The sequence below is a fragment of the Anabrus simplex genome, chromosome 2 (assembly GCF_040414725.1).
Source record: "Anabrus simplex isolate iqAnaSimp1 chromosome 2, ASM4041472v1, whole genome shotgun sequence".
NCBI classification, from domain to species: domain Eukaryota; kingdom Metazoa; phylum Arthropoda; class Insecta; order Orthoptera; family Tettigoniidae; genus Anabrus; species Anabrus simplex.
In genome coordinates this window covers 174,507,838-174,530,634 of record NC_090266.1, presented here as the reverse complement: position 1 = coordinate 174,530,634, position 22,797 = coordinate 174,507,838, and the positions used below count along the sequence as shown (strand labels likewise).

Below are 22,797 nucleotides of genomic sequence, written 5' to 3'. Positions count from 1 at the left end.
TACATTTAAACCTGATATTCTTCACACTATATTCGAAACTAGTCCTCCAATACTCCGTACAAATAACCATGTCACGACCAGTTTATTTCACTTTGCGTTCCATAGGCATAACCAAGAACAATATATTATTTTTTACACTGATGGTTCAAAGACCCTATCCCCTACTGGTGTCGGTGCTGCATTTTACTCCCCCCAACTGGCTATGAACAAACAATTCACTCTCCCACACCTCGCTTCTTCTTTCACGGCTGAAATTTTCGCCATACGCCAGGCTTTATTGCACATAAAATATTCTGGAATATCAAAAGCTCTCATTTGTACTGACTCTTTAAGCACCTTGAAGGCTTTAGACAATCCCGAACATACCAATAATTGGTACATTCAAAATTTACGCAAATTAAGCTATGACTTGTTCCTCCGTAATGTTAAAGTATTATTCGCATGGATTCCGGGCCATTCTGGCATACACGGTAACGTCACAGCGGATATCCTAGCTAAAGAGGCTGCCCAGGGTTCTGGATTGGATTACTATATCGCAGTTCCACACACAGACTTATGGGAACACTGTCGTCACTTCATCCACGATCAGTGGTGTGCAGAATGGCGCCGAACTTCCCAGTTGAAAGGTAAGCACTTATTCACGCTTCTACCTGATATTCCTAATAAACCGTGGTTCGCCTTTGGTACCTACACTCGGCGTCATATTACTACAATTATACGGCTTCGCTTAAATCATGTGTGTACGCCTGCTCATCTCTATCGCCTTAATCTTATCGAAAGTAACTTATGTCCATGCGGTCGGGCAGTAGGTACTGTCAACCATATTTTTTTTCAGTGTCAGACATATGAACATCACCGTCGAGAATTCATAGCTAAGCTTCTTCATGCGGGTTACCAACTGCCGTTAAATGTTTCGTGTTTAGTGTTTCAACCGTCTTTTCGCGTAGTAGATTTAATCCTTAAATTTTTAGTTACCTGTAACATCCAATTGTAACTTTTTCCTTTCCTATAGGTATGAAATTTTGCATCCTAACCCTTATTTGTGGTCCGGTCTGGTTTGTTCGTAGTAAAGACGTCGTGGCAGACCACACAGACGTGAAGCATTAGAACCCTGTGTCCCAGTGTTTTTGTGTTGTCCTAGATAGTTTAGCCTCCATATTCTTGGTATTTTACTCAGTTTCATTATCCCCGGCTGTCATTAGCTTCATTACATAGCTAACCCTATTATCTTGTAGTGTACTATTTTCTTCTAATGTTGGTTCCTCTCCTAGACATTAATTATCCCGCACACCAGTGACTGGACGTAGCGTCTTACGACGATGTCCAAAAACTAACCAAGAAGAAGAAGAAGATGTCGATCGTTATGCGTTGCCGTATGTAGCGGGAATTTGTGTGTCAGGTAATCTGATTCCATGCCTTTTCGTTGGCGACACTAGTTTATTATTCCTTGGTTTGTGTACAGGGAGGTGAAGTTGAATATTTTGTGTATGGTGTAGAGTTACTAAAATCAATTACGCGTAGTTTAGAATGGGATGTGTCTTTGATAAATTGCGATCTAATGATAGCACATCTGGATTTTCGAAGGAATATTCCTGGTAAGTTCAGATGTGTCGGGTGATGATTGGCATAAACTAGTATATGCAGTCATGGAATCATACACTGCATTGTAGAAAAGTAAATTTTACTTTCGCCGCTATAAAAACAAAAATGCTCATTGGATTTGTAACATTTACATTGTTCATTCACATCTATTGCTCTACAGGTAGAAGTAGAAGTTTTTGAAAAACGCAGTAAAGAAACGCACTGTCAAGTGCGCTTTTGCACTGCGAAATAAGTATACACTGCCTGAAAATAGAACAAATCCACAACTGGTTAATACTTCGTGTCGTATGCTTACACCTACAATATATCACCTCTCTCAACCACTTCGGTATGGAAAAAACCAATCTTGTAGTCTCTGACATAATACATGTCTATTTCTGTAACAGACATTCTTTCAAAGCTGTCTTACTATGGTTTGTGTTTTCTCACTCTGGCTTCATGTTCGCTCCACAGGTGCTCGATTGGATTCAGACCCGGACTCTTAGCTGTAGTTGTGTGAGTGTGTAGCGTGTGATACCGCAACCGCAGATGTATGTTTTTGATCATTATTTTGTTGACAGTAATTTCTCACGAGATTCCCATCACCGGAGGCTGCCATACATCCTTAAACCATGACTCCTTCACTTCATCCTTCACTGTGGATTGCAGATTTTGAAGGTCTAGATCTGTATTCGATCTCCCCCAGACCATTATCCTACCATCGTTGCGAAAGAATATATTCACATCTGTAAATTATACCGTATCCCAGAAATTTGTTGTCGATGATATACAGGTTCATTACTTAAAAAAAAAAAAAAAAAAAAAAACCTACTGTATTGACAGGTTGTCATGCATGACAAGGTAATATGGTCACATGTGATGGGGCTTTACCAAGGAATAAACATAGAAATTAAATAATTTTCAAAGTTTTTATCAGTAACGACATGTCCTGCGTATATAGTGCCTCAGAAGCCTAATGAAACCTCTGAGGGCTATCGTAACTGTTTCGTGAATGCTCTTCCATGTGTCGGCGCAGTGTTGAGGTATGGTGCCGCATGCTCCGACCATTAGTCCTATTACTTCTATGTCTTGAAGATTGTATTTTAACTGGTACTAGGGGATTGTGGGTTTGTAGATCTCTTGTTTCTCTAACTTTACCTCTTCTGCTTGGCCTTTGTGGTGTTGGAACCATACAGTTGGCTCTATGATGAAGCCTTTTCGGCTGTGTTCTTTGAAGGCTGTCATGTCGATACGAGGATTTCCATTCATGGCCAATTCTTGAACTTCTACATGAACATTGAAGGTCTTCTTCCTCATTTCTTTGGCTATGAAAGTACATACTGTTGCGTGAATTCCAATCTCCATTTCTTGTTCTTTTTTACCAATGAAGGGTTTTCGTCTCGGTACCCTGGCTCTGTAAACCAAACGGTTGAGAAAGATACCAATTGCCCTTCGAGCAATGTTCTTTCTGAACTGGTCATGCACGTATAAAGATAGTGCAGAATTTAGGGGATTTTTTCATTCTTAGCAGAATTCTAGCAGAATTTTACCGGGTAAGTTGACTGTGCGGTTAGGGGCGTGCAGCTGTGAGCTTGCATCCAGCAGATAGTGGGTTCAAACCCCACTGTCGGCAGCCCTGAAGATGGTTTTCTGTGGTTTCCCCATTTTCACACTAAGCAAATGCTGGGGCTTCTGTGGATGACCTCTTCCTTTAGTGTTATTTACCAATTTTTTCTGTTCTTATATCACTTAATGGTAGATTTCACAGTCACTCAACTTCTTCCGATTATGCTTGCAATTCAAAATATGATTTGTGGTGTAAATATTCAGAGACAACAATGTTTCTTTCCTCCATGGTCGTTTCCTTCACATTGCGGCCCATTCTGCTGTTCCAGAGTGCGCACGGCTTGCCAGCTGATACTTCACGGTGCACCATACAACTACACGTGTTCTTTACACTACGAGCTTGGATGAGCTGTCATTTCGGTTACAACTAGTCTGGTGAATATATACTTTGTTCCCGATTGAACACCGTATGAATTACAGCATAGTTTATATTCATAGAACATTGCCGTGGCTTATGAAAAGATGTATAATCAATGACTTTGTTATATCGTACTACATCATGGTACATATCAGCTTGGATATAGTTTTTTATTTACGATTAAAAACACAAACTTTGTTTTCCAGCACGTAATGTATAAATACTTTTTTCCATATCAAAAATGGCTTTCACGGCCACAGATCTTACAATTACATGAATAGAACCAGCTTTTGGGTGGTTAGGCCGTGTGCATTTTGCAGAGTTTCGCCCAGACGTGCCATTTGGGCTCATCAGCTGCCACCCAAAAGCTGGTTCTATTCACTTCTTTCCATGACTGTATATTACACAGTCCTGTTTCATGAATCATCTAAGTAATTCATTGTACTTTTATTTTCAACAGGGATCGGCGAGTGGATGTGGATGTTAAGAACTACATTTTAGAAGAAATTACTGAAGGGGAGAAATGGAAATTACCAGGATCTATTAATGGGCAACAGTTTGTTATTAGAAACTGCAGAAATGCTTCAATATTCATATTTGATTATATGGATACTGTGACCATTGATGACTGCAAAAATTGCAAAATTATAATGGGACCTGTGAAAGGAAGGTACACTCAACATACTGTTTACTTTTATGTCAGCCTGCCATTACCTGTGCAATATTTACAGGATCAATCTCTCTGTTGGTCGATATATACGATGAGCGTTTTGGCAGCGTTGTGGTATAATTGGTTTGGTTCTTGCATTTTGAGAGTATGTTTACCCTATTGAATACCGGCAGTACTTCATTAAGGAGGGTTGGTAAAATTTCAGAATATATATATATATATTTTTGGAATTTGCTTCACATCACACAGATAGGTCTAATGGCGACGATGGGATTAGAAAGGCCTACGAGTGGGTTAGGAAGTGGCTGTGGCCTTAATTAAGGTACAGCCCCAGCATTTGCTTAGTGTGAAAATGGGGAAACCACAGAAAACTATCTTCAGGGCTGCCGACAGTGGGGTTTGAACCCACTATCTGCTGGATGCAAGCTCACAGCTGCACGCCCCTAACCGCACAGTCAACTTACCTGGTAAAATTTGAGAATAGTTACTGAGGTTAAGGTGCATTGTTATGTAATAACATAAATCTTGTATAAAATGTAGGAGACTAAATGTTCGTTTCAAATACCTTCGACCCACCCACCTGCAGAAATATATTTGCTTATACAGGAAAAGCCGGCCCTGTGGTGTAGGGGTAGCGTGCCTGCCTCTTACCCGGAGTTCCTGTGTTCAATTCTCGGCCAGGTCAGGGATTTTTACCTGGACCTGAGGACTGGTTTGAGGTCAGCTCAGCCTACGTGATTAGAATTGAGGTGCTATCTGACGGTAAGATAGTGGCTCCGGTCTAGAAAGCCAAGTATAACGGCCGAGAGGATTCGTCGTGCTGACCACACGACACCTCGTAATCTGCAGGCCTTCAGGCTGAACAGCGATCACTTGGTAGGCCAAGGTCCTTCAAGGGCTGTAGTGCCATGGAGGGGGGGGGGGGTTATACAGGAAAATATTGGAAATTATGTGACATTTTCCATATTTCTGATGTTAACAGCTGCAGCCATTGGCTGAAGATTATTAAATATGGTGTTACTGCCAGAATTCCACACCCACAGATTTAATAACCAACTACTGAACAATAAAAAGTCCCTAAAGAAGTCTTTCATGTAAGGCCAATTGTCTGACATGAAATAGGGATCCTTCTCTCTGGGGGGCTTATTCGCTTTGAGAGGGTCTGCCCGTAGGTTGTTGCTCTTTTGTTGTTAGCGCCTTCCTCAGTTGCTCACATAATATTACCAGCTCTTTCTTTCTGTGTATGTCCTGGCCATTGACGAAACCCATTTGTCAGGGATGTTTAGCTTAGAGCCTCTCGAGGTGGAGGCCAAGGATGTATGTTGCCTAAAATCCACACGTAAACTGTAGGTGGCCATTTTCAGCACTTGCTCTATCAAAGAATGAAGGGTAACCTGCTTCCTACTGGTGATCTTGTTGTTGTCTAATTGAGCTCCACATCATCTGATACAAACAGTCATTTCCAGAGACAAATAAATATCTGTTCTTTGGGAACGAGTAGGCACATGACCAAGTCACATTCAAAGTAATAGGCAGTATTAAAACCTCTTTGCACATCCTGGTTTTATACTAATAGTGGTGTATGCTTTTACCGCTTTTGCTACAGTGGGATCGGGTATTAGGTTGGAAGTTTGCAGACAGTGCAGTTAGTCATAGTCTTAACACTTCCTGACCTAAGGGATGTGTTATTTGTAGATGTGGTCGTTTTATGCGTTCGTTAAAGTTAGGCCTACTATTATTTAATTACAGTTGTTGCTGATTATTCTGGCTGTATTTTGCAACAGGCTGAAATGGCTCAGATGGTAGAGTACTACTGGCTTTCTGAGTCTAAGTTGACTGGTTCCATCCCTGCTCTGTCCAGTGGTGTTTGAAGATTTTCAGATACACAGTCTTGTGTTAATAGATTTAATGTACACGAAATATCCTCTTTTACACACATTTTCAGTGAATGGAAGTGCATGTGACCCTAAGAAAAGCCGATATGGTAATAGAGTCAGACATAGATGGGATAGGTCGGGGGGTACCAAACTGCACTAACAGTGGTTAGTTATGCATTGAAGTGCTCGAAGTGACGACCTGTGGCTTATACAGGTCTGGGCAAGCCACTGAATGGATATTCTAATGCTCAGTAGTATAGCCGGTGTTTTTGATCTGCAGGTTTCGGTGATGAGTTGTCGAATGCGCTCAGAATTTTCTGGCTCATTAACTTTTTGTTTCAAATATCCCCACTGGAAGAAGTCTAAGGATGTTAAATCCGTTGTCCTGGTGGGCCAAGAGGCATGGTCCTCCTCTTTCTATCGATTTTCCTGGATGTGTTTCATTCACACAGTTAAGGACTGCTAATGTCCAATGTGGTGGAGCTCCTTCCTGTTGAAACCATGTTGTTTAACGTACTCCAAATGGCACATCCTCCAGCAGAAGTGGGATTTCATGGTGTAGAACATGCAGGTAGCGTGCAGCTGTTAAATGGTCCAATAAATAACTAAGCAAGCTTGCTGTGCGGTTAGGGGTGCACAGCTGTGAGCTTGCATTCGGGAGATAGTGGGTTGAACCCTACTGTCGGCAGCTCTCAAGATGGTTTTTCGTGGTTTCCCATTTTTACACCAAGGAAATGCTGGGGCTGTACCTTAATTAAGGCCACGGCCACTTCCTTCCCGCTCCTAGCCCTTTCCTATCCCATCGTCGCCATAAGACCTATCTCTGTCGGAGCTACGTGAAGCATTTTGTAAATGGTCCAATAAGTTTATCACCCAAGATTCCACACCATATATTTACTCCACATTGCACTTCATAGGCTGCCTGTTGTAACCAGTGGGGATTGTCAGCACTCCAGTAGTGCATTTTGTGGCAGTTGACTGTACCTTTAATGTGGAATCGTGAATTATCTGAGACCAGGATTTTCTGACAGGAATGCTGCACCATTTTCTAGATTTCTTAACAGCCACTAATAGTAGTTTATTCGAGCTTTGAAATCCCTCCAGTGGGGCTCCTGGTTTATCTGTATATATTTATTCATTTGCAGTATTTGTTGTAAACAAGCCTGGCTATTGTACATATGTTGTGCATTTGCCTGTGTACTTGTATGTGGGTTATTGCGAACTGCGTCCAGAACAGCCTCCTCATTCTCTCAGACAAGTGGTATCATCTGAAGTATCCCTGTTTTTAAACGCATTTCAGCACTGCGGAAAGTCTTTGCAGTCGGATGTCACCTGTCCGGTTATCTTTCCTGATACAAATATATCAAATCAATCAATCAATACTGATCTGCATTTAGGGCAGTCGCCCAGGTGGCAGATTCCCTATCTGTTGCTTTCCTAGCCTTTTCCGAAATGATTTCAAAGAAATTGGAAATTTATTGAACATCTCCCTTGGTAAGTTATTCCAATCCCTAACTCCCCTTCCTATAAATGAATATTTGCCCCAGTTTGTCCTCTTGAATTCCAACTTTCTGTAAAGAATTCTTTCTTGCTTCCCGATGGATAAGGGGCCTGTCAGCATGTTCTTCTGTGGAATACAAGACAAATGAATGAAGCAACTTCATTGTGATCGTATAGCAGTGCAGTTTCGCAGCACACAAAAACAATACTAGCGGTGTTTTACTGCTTGCATGTTGCAGGCACGCACTGGCTTGTGTTTAAGCACTGAGGCTTTGTACCGATGTAAAGCTTTTTGTATAATTTGGTAATTTGAACTGTCAATACTATGTTCTGTTGATTGGCTAGGCTAGCGTTTTATGACCACATGCGCTATGCCACAGCTGTGAGTGAGACTTGTATTAAGAATGTCTAAGAGTGCATTCCTCCTCCAATTGGATGTTTTGTACGTTCTGTACATGATTGTGTTGTAGCTTGAAGTGTTGATCTCGCATTTTGCTATACCCGGTCACTTTGCATGACATCTCATACCTGCCAGCTTTTATGGTTTATCCGTAAAATTGATGGAAATTGCAGCATTTTACGGATGGATGGTGTCATTCTACAACTTCGCGGACAAAAATTTGAAACGATAACATTTGATAATTACCCCACTTCCTCATAATAGATTGTTTGCGTGGGTCGAAGGCAAGTCCTTGATAGTCTATAACTCAATCTTTGATATGATTGGTACTTTTAACCGTGTGATGTTTGTGTCGTCATTGGAATTGCATTTAAAGCCAGGATAACAGTTCTTCCGTGTGAATCTTAGGTGTCGACAGGCTCTGCTCCGCAAATTCTTTGTTCTGCTCCGTTCGCTTGTTGTGATTTAACCCATATTCTTTGACCACGTGAGTGTTGTTCTTTACTCAGGAAGTAGGCGTTCCTTGAATATTTTTTCTTTCTAAGGTTTTGACATATTTTAATGAAGTGTTCGAGGTTTTGTGTTATAACTTTGTGCTTCGCAGTTTTCTGTATTCCTTGGACTAATTACATTTGTTTCATGTGTGTGTGTTTCTTACCATGTGCATATTCTTTTTTCACAAGGTTGGCGTCGTGTTCATTTAATGGTTTAAGACTTTGTGTGCTTTGACATGTTTTAATGAAGTGTTTGACTGCCTTGAGTGTTTATGTTTTAATTTTATATGACGTTCAGTGATCCAGGTTCCTTTCGATGTTTCAGTAGATATTGAGACATTTGCTCTCGGACATTGGGTGATAAGAATAAACCGGAGACATATCTCTTGTCTAATAAATATTAAGACGTCCCAAATGTATATGAATAAAAAAGCGATGTCTCAGCAGTGACCTTTGCTCCTGGAGACACAGCTCGTTAGCGGATTCTCTCGGAGACACATCTCCAAATGTATATGAATAAACTGGAGCTTAGTCTCTCTGAATGGAGACTGTTCTCAGAATTTCTTGAGACTGCCCAGAAGGTGACTTAAGGCGATAGAATCAGGCTGAAAACATGATGGCGGAGTTTATGATGGTTTTACAACGGAGAAGAAAAATTTATAAAGCACGAAGAGATTCTCTCAAACATGATTATAAAGATCTCTACCGTTTCCGGAAAGAAAATGTGGAATGGTTAGCACAACATTTTCTGGAGCCAATACATGAGACATTCATATAACAATAATGATAAAGATGATGACGATGATATCCATTAGCGATAGGATTTACATGCATCATAAAGTCTAAAATGTTCAAAATCAAACCAGAAATATGCAAAACCGTGCAACATACAATTCCGAAAATTTTCTTGGTAGTTATTAAATGAATTCGCCTCTGTGGTTAGTGGTTCGTGTGATTAGCTGACACCCTCGGAGGCCCGGGTTCGATTCCCAACTCTGCCACGAAATTTGAAAAGTGGTACGAGGGCTGGAACGGGGTCCACTCAGCCTCGGGAGGTCAACTGAGTAGAGGTGGGTTCGATTTCCACCTCAGCCACCCTGGAACTGGTTTTCCGTGGTTTCCCACTTCTCCTCCAGGCAAATGCCGGGATGGTACCGAACTTAAGGCCACGGCCGCTTCCTTCCGTCTTCCTTGTCTATCCCTTCCAATTGTCCCACCCCCCACCAAGGCCCCTGTTCAGCATAGCAGGTGAGGCCGCCTGAGCGAGGTACTATTCATCCTTCCCAGTTATATCCTGCGACCCGGAGTCTGAAGTTCCAGGACACTGCCCTTGTGGTGGTAGAGGTGGGATCCCTCGCTGAGTCCGAGGGAAAAACCAACCCTGGAGGGTAAACAGATTAAGAAAGAAAGAAATTATTAAATGAATTTAATTATTCTTAATCTATTCCATATTTGTGATTTTTTCTGTTTGTTGACATGTTTTCTATTCACAAAATATGACTAACATTTTATAAATAAAATTATTTCACAATAACAAAAAGGCCGAAACAAAACATAGCTATGTTTAAGATATGACTTACAATTATTCATGGCTTTCATTATTCACTTTGTCCTACTCCTTAGCTGAATGGTCAGCGTAGTACTCTTCGGTTCAGGGGCCCCCGGGTTCGATTTGCGGTCGGGTCAGAGATTTTAACCTTAAATCCTCAACATTCCTGCAACTCACACACAACACTATCCTCTACTACAATAACACGGCAGATTACACCCATCCTTGTCGGACGGTCTGCCTTATAAGGGCTGTACCAGGCTAGAAATAGCCACACAAAATTATTACCTATTATTATTATTATTATTATTATTATTCACATTTTGATGTCTGGAAGGAGATTTTTTCAAGTCTGAAAATTATCGCTCTCTATCACATGTTCGCCAAATGGTATTGAACGAATGTGTGAGTATCCTTGGTCCTGGTGTAAGCTATCCCATTTCAAGTGGCGTGAAATTCCCTACCCATGCCTTTTTCGATTGCACTGTTTCTAAGTTTATTTAAAAGTTTCAACCGACGGCTCGTGCCCTTGAGAAAAATATGCTGTAACTGGTTTCACAACATTTAACAGATTCGCATGACGACATTATTCGGCCAGTGATTTGCTGCCTCTATGAGTGCTGCTCTTTCTTAACCATCGCACCAAAATCTCTCTTGCGCCGAATACTACAAGGGAAGCATTTGGTTAGGATCAGACAGATTTCGATGGAACTTCGATGAATTGTCAGTCCAGTCTTAAATTTATTGCTGATATTCACTTTGTCATAAAATCAACGACATTGTTATAATTAATTGCTAAAGAACAGCTGGATGGTTTGCAGCTGTATTGACCTCGCGTGTGCACTGTAGAAATGCACTGCTAGTTCTATTTTAAAGTTACATTAAACAGTGCACTTTAGAGTGAAAATTAGATTTTGACAACATGAGCAGAATGTCTTGCTCTTCAAACCCATTTTACTAGCATGCACAGTATATGAATATTTCAAAATATTAGGCTTTTAATACCTCTTTGTCGTTTACAATTGAAGCTAAAATATGTAATATGAAATTCTCGTCATTTGTATATAAACTTGCATGCTATAAATAGCCTTAAACTTTCAGATTCTTGTTGAGAGCCATTCATTTTGTCACACTGCGGGTATGTAGGATGCTAAAAGGTTTGTTTTTTCACCTATTCAATACATATAAACTTTATAAATTAGGAATTTATTATTGATTCCACTTGAGACATGTTTCGCCCTTCATTGAGGGCATCATCAGTCAAATTATCACCTCAAGACAAAAAATCAGGTACCTGGTTAGTAGTTGACATGCACAAATTAATACATATTATTAATACAAATACAAAAATTAAGTATGGGAAATAGTTGTACAAAAGTGATGGTTGAACATATAGGTTTATAGATGAAAAGTCAGCATCAATGCATAAAATTAAAATAGTAGAGTTCGGCAGTGGTGCTCTGGAGAACAGTTGACGCAATCATAGGAAAATATAAAGTTTAAAAATAATTTACATTATAACAATTAAGGGAGAAAAGGTGTAGTGTTCGGCGTCAATGTTTGTAACCAAAAATTAATGTCAAAGGTTGGTAACTATACAGTATTTACATTGTTCAATTGAACAGTTGAGATAAAGTTTTAAAAAATATTTACATTATAACATTCAGCGTAAATGTTTGTACTAAAAACTAATGTCAATGGTTGGTAACTGTATAGTAATTACATTATCTAATTGACCAGTTGAGAATTTACAATTATATACATAATTACACAAGAGCAGCTTGGTGCGCAAGGATAAAAAATTCTAGTACCAAGTGCGTCCTGATGTTTTAGAGGTTGGAAGAAGGAATTAGCATTGACATTTCAGAAATATGTAGAGCGGTTTATTTTAGTTAAAATCACAGGGGGTAGGGAAACATTTCATAGCCAAATGAGGTTTTATAGGCATCAAGCTGAAAGTTGTCTGGTGGCAGCGCCGAGATCGGTACGGAGACTGGTCAGTGTGGATGGAGATTCATGGGTATTCCGTGCGTTTGAATGGCAACAATGGTGACAGTTATTAGTGGGTAATTGCTAATTAGGAAAATGTTGCGGGTTGAAACTTTCGCTTATTCTTTTAGTTGACTTCTGTAGCATCGAATGTGATGTGAAGACATCGGTGTGAGATGCCGGTGAGACAAATTGATATTGTTCCGTGGAATAAAGTATGGCGGACTTCGGGATGAAGTTATTGTTTTTTACTGGTCTGGTGAGATAGAATGGAGTTGCTTGTGTTGTGAACTGCGGTAGGGAGATTAGAATGTATATGGCAACTGCAGAGTCAGAGCGTTATAGCTGGGGTGAGGCATCTTCTCATTCTGACTGCGAAGAGGAGCCGTAGTGGCACGCCATATTCGTGCCGATGTGCGCTGGGTTCCGGCGTGTTGTTGAAAGTTGTATTGTATGAAGTGGAAGTTATCTGATGTGTCGCTGAGAGGTACTACGCGTATTACCGACTGAGCCTCCTTCATAGTCCACCAATACTCATCAACAATTACCTCTCAGCGACACATCAGATAACTTCCACTTCATACAATACAACTTTCAACAACACGCCGGAACCCAGCGCACATCGGCACGAATATGGCGTGCCACTACGGCTCCTCTTCGCAGTCAGAATGAGAAGATGCCTCACCCCAGCTATAACGCTCTGACTCTGCAGTTGCCATATACATTCTAATCTCCCCACCGCAGTTCACAACACAAGCAACTCCATTCTATCTCACCAGACCAGTAAAAAACAATAACTTCATCCCGAAGTCCGCCATACTTTATTCCACGGAACAATATCAATTTGTCTCACCGGCATCTCACACCGATGTCTTCACATCACATTCGATGCTACAGAAGTCAACTAAAAGAATAAGCGAAAGTTTCAACCCGCAACATTTTCCTAATTAGCAATTACCCACTAATAACTGTCACCATTGTTGCCATTCAAACGCACGGAATACCCATGAATCTCCATCCACACTGACCAGTCTCCGTACTGATCTCGGCGCTGCAACCAGACAACTTTCAGCTTGATGCCTATAAAACCTCATTTGGCTATGAAATGTTTCCCTACCCCCTGTGATTTTAACTAAAATAAACCGCTCTACATATTTCTGAAATGTCAATGCTAATTCCTTCTTCCAACCTCTAAAACATCAGGACGCACTTGGTACTAGAATTTTTTATCCTTGCGCATCAAGCTGCTCTTGTGTAATTATGTATATAATTGTAAATTCTCAACTGGTCAATTAGATAATGTAATTACTATATAGTTACCAACCATTGACATTAGTTTTTAGTACAAACATTTACGCTGAATGTTATAATGTAAATATTTTTTAAAACTTTATCTCAACTGTTCAATTGAACAATGTAAATACTGTATAGTTACCAACCTTTGACATTAATTTTTGGTTACAAACATTGACGCCGAACACTACACCTTTTCTCCCTTAATTGTTATAATGTAAATTATTTTTAAACTTTATATTTTCCTATGATTGCGTCAACTGTTCTCCAGAGCACCACTGCCGAACTCTACTATTTTAATTTTACGCATTGGTGCTGACTTTTCATCTATAAACCTATATGTTCAACCATCACTTTTGTACAACTATTTCCCATACTTTTTGTATGTGTATTAATAATATGTATTAATTTGTGCATGTCAACTACTAACCAGGTACCTGATTTTTTTGCCTTGAGGTGATAATTTGACTGATGATGCCCTCAATGAAGGGCGAAACATGTCTCAAGTGGAATCAATAATAAATTCCTAATTTATAAAGTTTATATGTATTGAATAGGTGAAAAAACAAACCTTTTAGCATCCTACATTCAGTATCTTCAATACGGATAACAATGATTTTTATCACTTGCAACACTGCAGGTAACCTATAAAACAACGTCAATCATACAGCGATGTTCTTATGTCTTAATTGATCATCCTACCATGTTTCATTGAAATCGCTGCCATCTACAGACCACGTTCCATTTAAAACTGGAGCAAGAATTTACTGTCAGTAAGTACCAGTACAAAAATATTATTTCACGGCAGAACGGTTATCACCATTGAGTTCCGGATGTCTTAGCTCATAATGTTAGTAAGTTTCATTGCAATTTGTCCGGTCCAAATCAAACAACTCCCTTGTTAGTTATATTTGTTTATGAATATGGGTAGCATTTTGTATTATTTCTGTTTTTAAAGTTTGAAATTTAGACAGTTTATGCAGCAGTATATAGGTATTGGTTGTATATTATATACCGGGTGAGTTGGCCGTGCGCTTAGGGGCGTGCGGCTGTGAGCTTACATCCGGGAGGTAGTGGCTTCAAGCCCCACTGTCGGCAACCCTGAATATAATTTTCCGTGGTTTCACACCAGGCAAATGCTGGGACTGTACCTTAATTAAGGCCGCGGTCGCTTCCATCCCACTTCTAAACCTATCCCATCGTCGCCATAAGACCTATCTGTGTCAGTGCGACGTAAAACAAATTGTAGAAAAAGTACATTATATGCAGAAACACCCCTGCCTATGCTCAGGTATGATCAATAAACTCTTCATATTTGTGAAGAATGAAGTACGAAGCATGTTTAAAAAGTGTTTGAGTGACATTCAATGACCGCAGAAAATTATGCATTTGAATGTGGATCCTAAATGTGATGATAAATATAATGTAACTTCTTACTCAAAATCGTGAAGGAAACTTACAAGAAAAGAAACCTTAAATAAGTCGTTCCCAAGCTGGGGTGCAAGTATACCAAGTGTACGACCCACTACGCTTATGTAAGCCTAGAAAGAATTGAAATAACAACTGTAGTGATTATTGAATATTGATTAATACGAAAGGTATAGTTTTGCAGAATAGGCTTCCAAATGAAACACAACTGAAGAAGAAAAGGCTGTCAAGAACTATTCTAAATGAAAAAATATATCAGTGGGTGTTCCATTTCTGTTGTACTTGTTTGTTCTGCTCTTTTCTCCCTTTCATGTAGAAGATTTTCCATTTGCAGTTGCAAAACCTGTTTTTGCACTGAAATGAGTTCTTCTGTTTTTTCGAGAACACACTGTCACTTTTCAATCTTTTTCGCTTGTAAATCTAACACTCTCATCTGTTCCAACAAAACCACTCTTCGTAGCTCTCCGATTGTTAATTCACTCGTCAGCTGACAGATACCAGAGCCAGTGTGCGAGGCTCATCTCAAGCGGAAGGAGACAAGCCTCGTTAGCGAGAAACAAACTTTATTCATATACATGACGAGTTCTGTCTCACAAGTGACTTCTGTCTCAATCCTCCTTCGATCTTGTCTCCGAGTTACATCTCATTTTTATTCATATCACCGATTTTCATACACTATATTCCTCTTGTAGGATTCATGAATAAATCCAACAAGGAGCAGTACTTCCAGACATTTAAAGAATCATATTCTGTTGATTTTCCGTGCATACTATAATCAGGAAAGGGGGGAAAATTGCCTTTTTCGCAGTATGTGGGTGTGATATTAATATTGCACATGGTGGAAGAAACGATTTAAGTAATCACCTGATGTACGTTAAATACGTAAGTTATGTTAAATCGAAGGAAGGTAACAAGAAAATCAACACCTTCTTTGCCAAGTCTGGAAACGTTGACTGTGACGTAATTAGGGCCGAGTGTCTGTTTGCTTCCTTTTTGGTGGAACACAATGTGCCCTTAAGTGCGGCTGGTCATGCTGGTGCTTTATTTAAGAAGGTGTTTCCCACATCAGAATTTGCAAAGAAATATAGTTGTGGTCACACAAAAATGACATGCATTGTGAATAAAATGGCAAAAAATGCATCATTTGAAGTTAAGTGCCTTCAGAATGGAACATTTTCTTTGGCAAGGGATGGAAGCAATGGCACGAATGCCAAGTTGTATCCTATTGTTACATTCTATGATATTCCATGGGAAAAAGTACCAGCGTTAGACGGTGACTCAACAGGGCGAAACATAGGTAACCTGATATTATCACAGCTGAATTCTCTTATACCAATTGAAAACTGTGTGGCTTTCTGCTCCAACAATGCTCCTGTTATGATAGGACACAAAAATGGAGTTTCAGCAGTTCTGAAGGAAATTCAACCAGGTATTGCCATCATAGGTTGCATTTGCCACCTGATTAATCTAGCAGCTGAAAAAGTGGATGAGATCCTTGTTGATATATTCTATTTCTTAGAGAAATGTCAAAAGAAAAGAACGCCTTCAGAAATTTCAGAACTTGCACAATAAAGAGGCAAAGAAAATTCTGAATCATGTATGTACTAGGTTGTTATCTTCAGGCAGATGTTTGGATAGACTACTGGACCAGTGGGATCCACTTCTTTCCTTGTACAAGGAGGAAGTAATATTATGTACTCAAAACATTTCCAAGAGCTTGACATCTTTCAGAATAACTAGTATTGAACAAAGTGGATCCAAAGAGTATCAGAAGAAGAGAATTCTTGATTCTGCTACTACAAATGCCCTTAAAAGAACAGCATATTCTTCCAAATGTGACAAACCCATCCTAAAAAGTACGACTTCTGTTACAGGACGTGAGGAAAAATTGTTTTATGTTCCTGTCCTCAAACTTGAACAAGGCCTTGTGCACTTTCCTTCATGTGTCTATTTCTGTATTTGACAAATTCAATGTTGCCCTTCAGACTTCTTCCCCAAAGTTCTATTTTTATTAGAACTTATAATGAATTTGCTAAAGCAGTTGTTCACCAAGTTTAAGCCCAAAATTGTCAAAACCTCCTCATTGCTTGAAGTTGAGTACAACTTGATTCAAAGCCAAAAAAAGATGATGAAATAGTTATTGGCATTCAGACTTCGAACATACACTAGTGAATGATCCCCAGGATACAGTTAAATCCCTTTTCTTTTTGTCAGTGAGAAACTACTTTTGTACTGCCTGTGACTACATCAACAACTTTCCAACTTGTACTGCCTGTGACTACATATCATCAACAACTTTCCACTCAAGGACGATGTATTAAAGCATGCTCAGGTTGCTAGGTTAGAAAAAATTGAAGATACACAGTTTTCTTCCATTTGTTTTTTTCTTGGAAAAGTTTCCTATCATGTTATGCAAGGAAGAGAAGGAAACTACAGAAGAGGCGGTGAATGAGCTTCAGAGGCAGTTCTCAGCTTTTCAGGTAGATGACACTTCGGCTGCAAATCAAGATGCTGCAAGTGATTCCAGTTGGGCACAAATATCAAGAATTCATGGAGCCTATGGACTTCTAAAGTATAACCAAATTTCCAGAGTAATGCTCTCTATTCTCACCATACCCCATAGCCATGCAGAATGTGAACGTGTTTTCAGCCTTGTGAAGAAAAATAGAACAAAGTTCAGATCCTCCAGATCCAATGAATCCCTGGAGTCTATTTCTGTTTTGAAGACCAGGAGTTCTGGTCCCTGCTATGACAAAACATTTTCTCAAGACTTTTTTCAGGAAGCTAAAAAGGCAACAGCTATGATAATAAAAATAATGTTATTGGCTTCATGTCCCACTAACTACTTTTATGGTTTTCAGAGACCCCGAGGTACCGGAATTTAGTCCCGCAGGAGTTCCTTTACGTGCCAGTAAATCTACCAACATGAGACTGACGTATTTGAACGCTTTCAAATACTACCGGACTGAGTCAGGATCAAACCTGCTAAGTTGGGGTCAGAAGGCCAGCGCCTCAGTCACCTGAGTCACTCAGCCTGGCACAACTATGACTTTAAATTCAAAGTAGCATGTGATTTGCAGTGTGTATTATATTATTTCTTGCCTGTGTTATGTTAAACAAGTTTTATTGTGTAAAGCCTTTTCCAATTATTGGATATCTGCTTAATTTATCAAGGAAGTCCTGTTGTGTATGCTCCAAACCAATATTCACCACACCTGCTTCTGTTTAACATGGATTTCTTCTTGATTGTTATTTATTTATTTATTTATTTATTTATTTATTTATTTATTTATTTATTTATTTATTTACATGTAGGCTATTTCTTACGTGTGCAGACCAATCAAGAGTTTCAGTCAGGATCATACCTAGGTTCTTCACTTCCTTACTGAAGGGGATTTAATGTTACCGGAGGAATAGCATAATTTTTATACATGATGTTTAATAATTTCTGAGAACCGATAATGATTGTTTGAGTTTTTGTGGGGGGTTGAGGAGGAGAGAGTTTTCACTGGTGTACACACTGAGTTGTTGAAGGTCGGATTTAATATCTCTTATTGCCTTCGATATATCATTTAAATTAACGTGGCAGTAAATTTGGAGGTCGTTGACAAAGAGGCGATATCTATTATACTTTATTTTAGAGGAGATATCATTAATATAGAGGACAAACGAAAGGGGACCAAGAACAGAACTTTGGGGGGGTTCCTGCCTTCGGGAGTCGCCTCTGAGAAGCAGTATCTTGTACTATAACACGTTGCATATGATCTGTAAGATATGCAGTGAAAAATTTTAAAGCAACGTTACCGAAAAATGATTTGAGCTTCATCAGCAATGTCTGGATGTTTATCGTGTCGAAAGCACTGCTGAAGTCAAGGAGTCTGAGTATTGTCACTTGTCTTTCGTCCATTGCTTGTCTGATGTCCTCAGTCACTTTGAGTAAGGCAGTTGCTGTACTATGACCCTTCTTGAAGCCAGATTGAAGTGGGTCAAGAAGAGAGTGACCGTGAAGGTATTGCAGTATTTGTGCATGTACCAACCGTTCTAATGCTTTGGAGAGAGCAGGGAGAATCAAAATGGGACAGTAATCAGATAGGAGTTTCAAACCTGGGTTTTTAGGAAGTGGAATTACATTGGCGTACTTCCAAATTGTCGGTAATGTGCCATTTTTGAGACAGTAATTAAAAATATGGGTGAGAATGGGTAGAATAGCGCCAGTAATATTATGTATGAAAGTAAAAGGAATTTCGTCGACACCACTTGGTTTGGATGTAATAGAATACAAGACTTTCTTAACTTCATTAGTGCTGATGATACGAAAGGCAGAGCAGGGGCAATTTTGTGGGACAGGTGCTGGGACGTTATTTATGTGTGGTCTGTAAAGCGAATTAGACTGAGCTCTCTCTTCCGTGGAATACTCATTTAAATCGTCGAGAGGAATGTTAGGTACCTGAAGCTTTTCATGTGTTTTTCCTATGCCCATGGCTCGGAGATGCCTCCAAGCTCTAGCCGTATTTAGGTTACTTATGGATTCGCGAACATATTTAAATTTAAGATTACGAATGATTTGTTTAGTTTTATTCCTAATTATTCTATACTGCTCATAATCATTTTGGTCCTGAGTACTTTTGTAATGTCGGTAAAGAGACATCATATTTTTAACTGCAGAGGTTAGCCATGGATTATTTTTGCGGGATATTCTGATCTGTCTTTTCGGTGCATGTTTGTTGTACAGATTGTGTATTAACAAATTAAATGTATTTATTTTTGCATCAATGTCTGTCGGATTTAAAATGCTGTTCCACAGAAGATTGTATTCATAGTTGTGATAGTACATATATCACACCCTCGCACTATATGTAGATGTGAGAGATATTATTTCCAGTATTCGATTTGTTGTTGTTGTTGTTGTTATTATTATTATTATTATTATCGTCAGTATTTCAGTTGTATATTTTATCACTAATATTTGTAAGCTGGGGGGGGGGTCCATATATGTAGTATGAGTAATTTGTTTTGAACAACAAGTGGGAAAACATTGCTATATTGGACTCTGGTAATTTGTATGACTCATGCAGGCATCCCAGTGTCGTATGAGATGTACTTGTTGTTGTTGTTGTCGTTGTCAGGAAGTTCTATGAGTAATGTATATATCCCAGTCTGATGAGATGAGCTTGTTGTTGTACTAGGAAAGTTATGTGACTCATGTGAAATACCCCAGAGTGTGTTATTGTCTTGGGAGCAAGAAGAAGTTCAGGGCATGGTCTTGACAACAGGATCACTTATGATTGGCTGGCAAGGATCAATCTCGGCAAATCATGTGAGAGATGAGATCTTTATATACTTTGACATCACAGCGGAAAGGAACCACAACTGACACACTGTACGAGAAAGAAGTAGTGCGGACAGACTAGACGGGAAGGAAGTGGTGCTAACACACGGGAGTGAAACTGGATATACGGTATTTGAGTGATACGGCTACAATGGACTGGACTTCAAATCCTTGTGGAACGTAGTCTTGTTATGTTCGTGGAAAGTGGCTGATCGACGAATTGTGGAGTGCTTATGCATTAAGTATTGTAGCACTTGTGGCGGCCTGGCATTATATGTTGGTGAAAGCTATCTCAGACTTTCCATAATTTATGTTCAGGATCGACAAAAGTGTGTTGCTCATATGTATATATCTTTACAACAAGTGTTAAAGTCTGTGAACACAGTATTACGAGGTACAGTATCTGTGTGATGTTATAACTGCCGATTATGAGAATCGGCAAGTCGTGTTGATACAGAGACAGTGAAGGGTTCTCATATACATATGTGTACATTGTTCAACGAACTAACTACAAATGGTGGCTTAGTTCTCGCTTTTGTTTTCCCACTGTTTTCATTGTTGTTGTTGTTGTTGTAAATATGAAGTCTTCCAGCAATCTTTTGTTTGTGTATTATAAGTGTATTTTGGTGTGTTGATGAGGTGCTCATGCACGGATTTTATTAAGAATATAGTTAGATATTATAGAGTCAGTGGAGTTATTGATGAACCTAGGTGCAGTTCCTACCTATTTAGTTGTCTTCAGAAGGTTAGGTAAGGCCTGAAGCAGATGTACCAGTATGCAGCATTATGTACACGCCCTGGGAGATAAAGAATTATCATGCTCTATCTAAATTCGAGGAATCCATTCTGGTGAACTCTGGCGCCCATACTACGGATATTTCGATTAATGATTTTTATTAATTTAATTTATTTCAAGTATTCTATTAGGTTTTTGATATTTTTAAATTATTTATTGGTTTTATCAAATAGTTACAATTGGTGCCCAGCGTGGGGTGAATGATTGGTACATCTACTCGGCTTATAGGCGTAGGTGACTTGTCAGGTGTGGTTGGAATTCTACAAACTATGTCAGTGAAGTGTTTTATATGTACGTGATCTGTATGTTGGAGAATGAAGAAATGTTGTAGCGAGTTGAGTATTATAAAATTAAGAAACAGAGAGGTCGTTAAAGTTGCTGGTACTAAGAATCAGGATAAGAGAAGTCAAAAGAATTCCACCACATTGAGTCTATCGAGTTTAAGTGAGAGTAGCGAAAGGGCTGATAGTAGGAAAGATCAATTGGCAACGATAGGTGAGGAACCGAGTAACCCGTCTCAAACTCAGAATGTAGGGGATCAAGGCGAGGCCTTAATGCTCAGTATGCTTAAATCGCTACTTGATAGTCAGAGTAAAGAGTTGAAGAGTGAATTGAATTCCTTAAGTAATGAAATATACAGTATTAACAGTAAAATCTATAATAATGTTGAATTGTCCAGTAAGATTGATAGTCAGAGTAAGGAGTTGAAGAGTGAATTGAGTTTTTTAAGTAATGAAATATGCAGTATTAATAGTGAATTAAATTCAGTTAGTATGGAATTGTCCAGAAAGATTGAGAATCAGAGTAAGGAGTTAAATTCAGTGAGTGTTGAATTGTCTAGTAAAATTGATAGTTTGAGCAGTGCTGTGAATGGTAGAATAGATGAATTAAACCAGAAGTTTGACCATCAAAGCAGAGAAATTCAGGAAGTCAATAATAAGGTAGAAGCTCAATGCTTGGAACTGACTGAGAAAATCGAATGCCGATTTAATGTAGTTTTGGAAGGAATTTGTGGAAAACAGCAAGGAATGTGATAAGAGAATAAAAATAGTGGAGGATAAAGTCAAAGAAATAGATAGAATTAAATCCAATCAGAACGTTTTAGTGAAGCATATAGATGAGAAGAATGAGAACTTGGAGAAAGACCTTAAGTCAGTAAAAGATGACCTCAAGTCAGTAGAAGGACATGCCAGAATGGTAGTGGAAGAAGGAATTAAAACATGTCATGTGAAATTAAGGCAGGAGATCAGTCAAATCCAAGTAGGTAGCAGTGTATGTAGTAGGTACGTATCTTGTACGAAGGACTCTGAATTACCCAAATTTAATGGTCGGCATTTTAATCCGATGGAATTCTTGAAAACGGTGGAGAAATGGTTTTCCAAGAATCTTGACGATGGTTTGATTGAGTGGAGTATGGTTGATGAGATGTTGGATGTTGCATTTGTTGGAGAAGCAGATCTTGGTTTCAAGTTTATAGGCAGGCTATTTCAAGTTTGGAGGAGGTTAGGGAGAAATTTAGTTCTAAATTTTGGAGTGAAGCTATTCAGGGAAGGGAAAGAGATCGCATGCTATTTGGCAAATATAGACCTCAGGAAGGTGTGTCTGTGACTGAGTATTTCTTGGCACATGTTTTGATCAGCCAGAATATTGAAGGTCTAGCATCGGAGAGAGATACGGTCCGCCAGATGTTGAGGCATTTTCCTGAGAAGGTCAGATTAGCTGCATGTATGCAGAATATTGTTACGATTAAGGAATTAGAGCAGCTGTTAGAGAGGTTTGATGCTTTGGAAGGGCAGGGGAGGACTAGGCAAAGTGAAGGTAGAAATTAATTACGCGGATAATGGGAGACAGAGTAATCAGCTAGGGGGAGATAGGAATAATCAGAATTTCGGTCATTCTAGGCAAGG

General features: G+C 39.3%; 1 protein-coding gene across 2 annotated transcripts in view; it reads left to right on the top strand.

The window, feature by feature from the left end:
- The first annotated feature begins 1,456 nt into the window (after positions 1-1,456).
- Positions 1,457-22,797, top strand: part of LOC136862724 (protein XRP2) — a 304,026-nt gene continuing 282,685 nt past the window's right edge. For both annotated transcript variants that reach the window (XM_068226503.1, XM_068226502.1), the window contains exons 1-2: positions 1,457-1,595; positions 4,026-4,235. In XM_068226503.1, the coding sequence (XP_068082604.1) occupies positions 1,528-1,595; positions 4,026-4,235 (278 nt within the window). In that variant the 5' untranslated portion in view covers positions 1,457-1,527. The remainder of the gene's footprint in view (positions 1,596-4,025; positions 4,236-22,797) is intronic.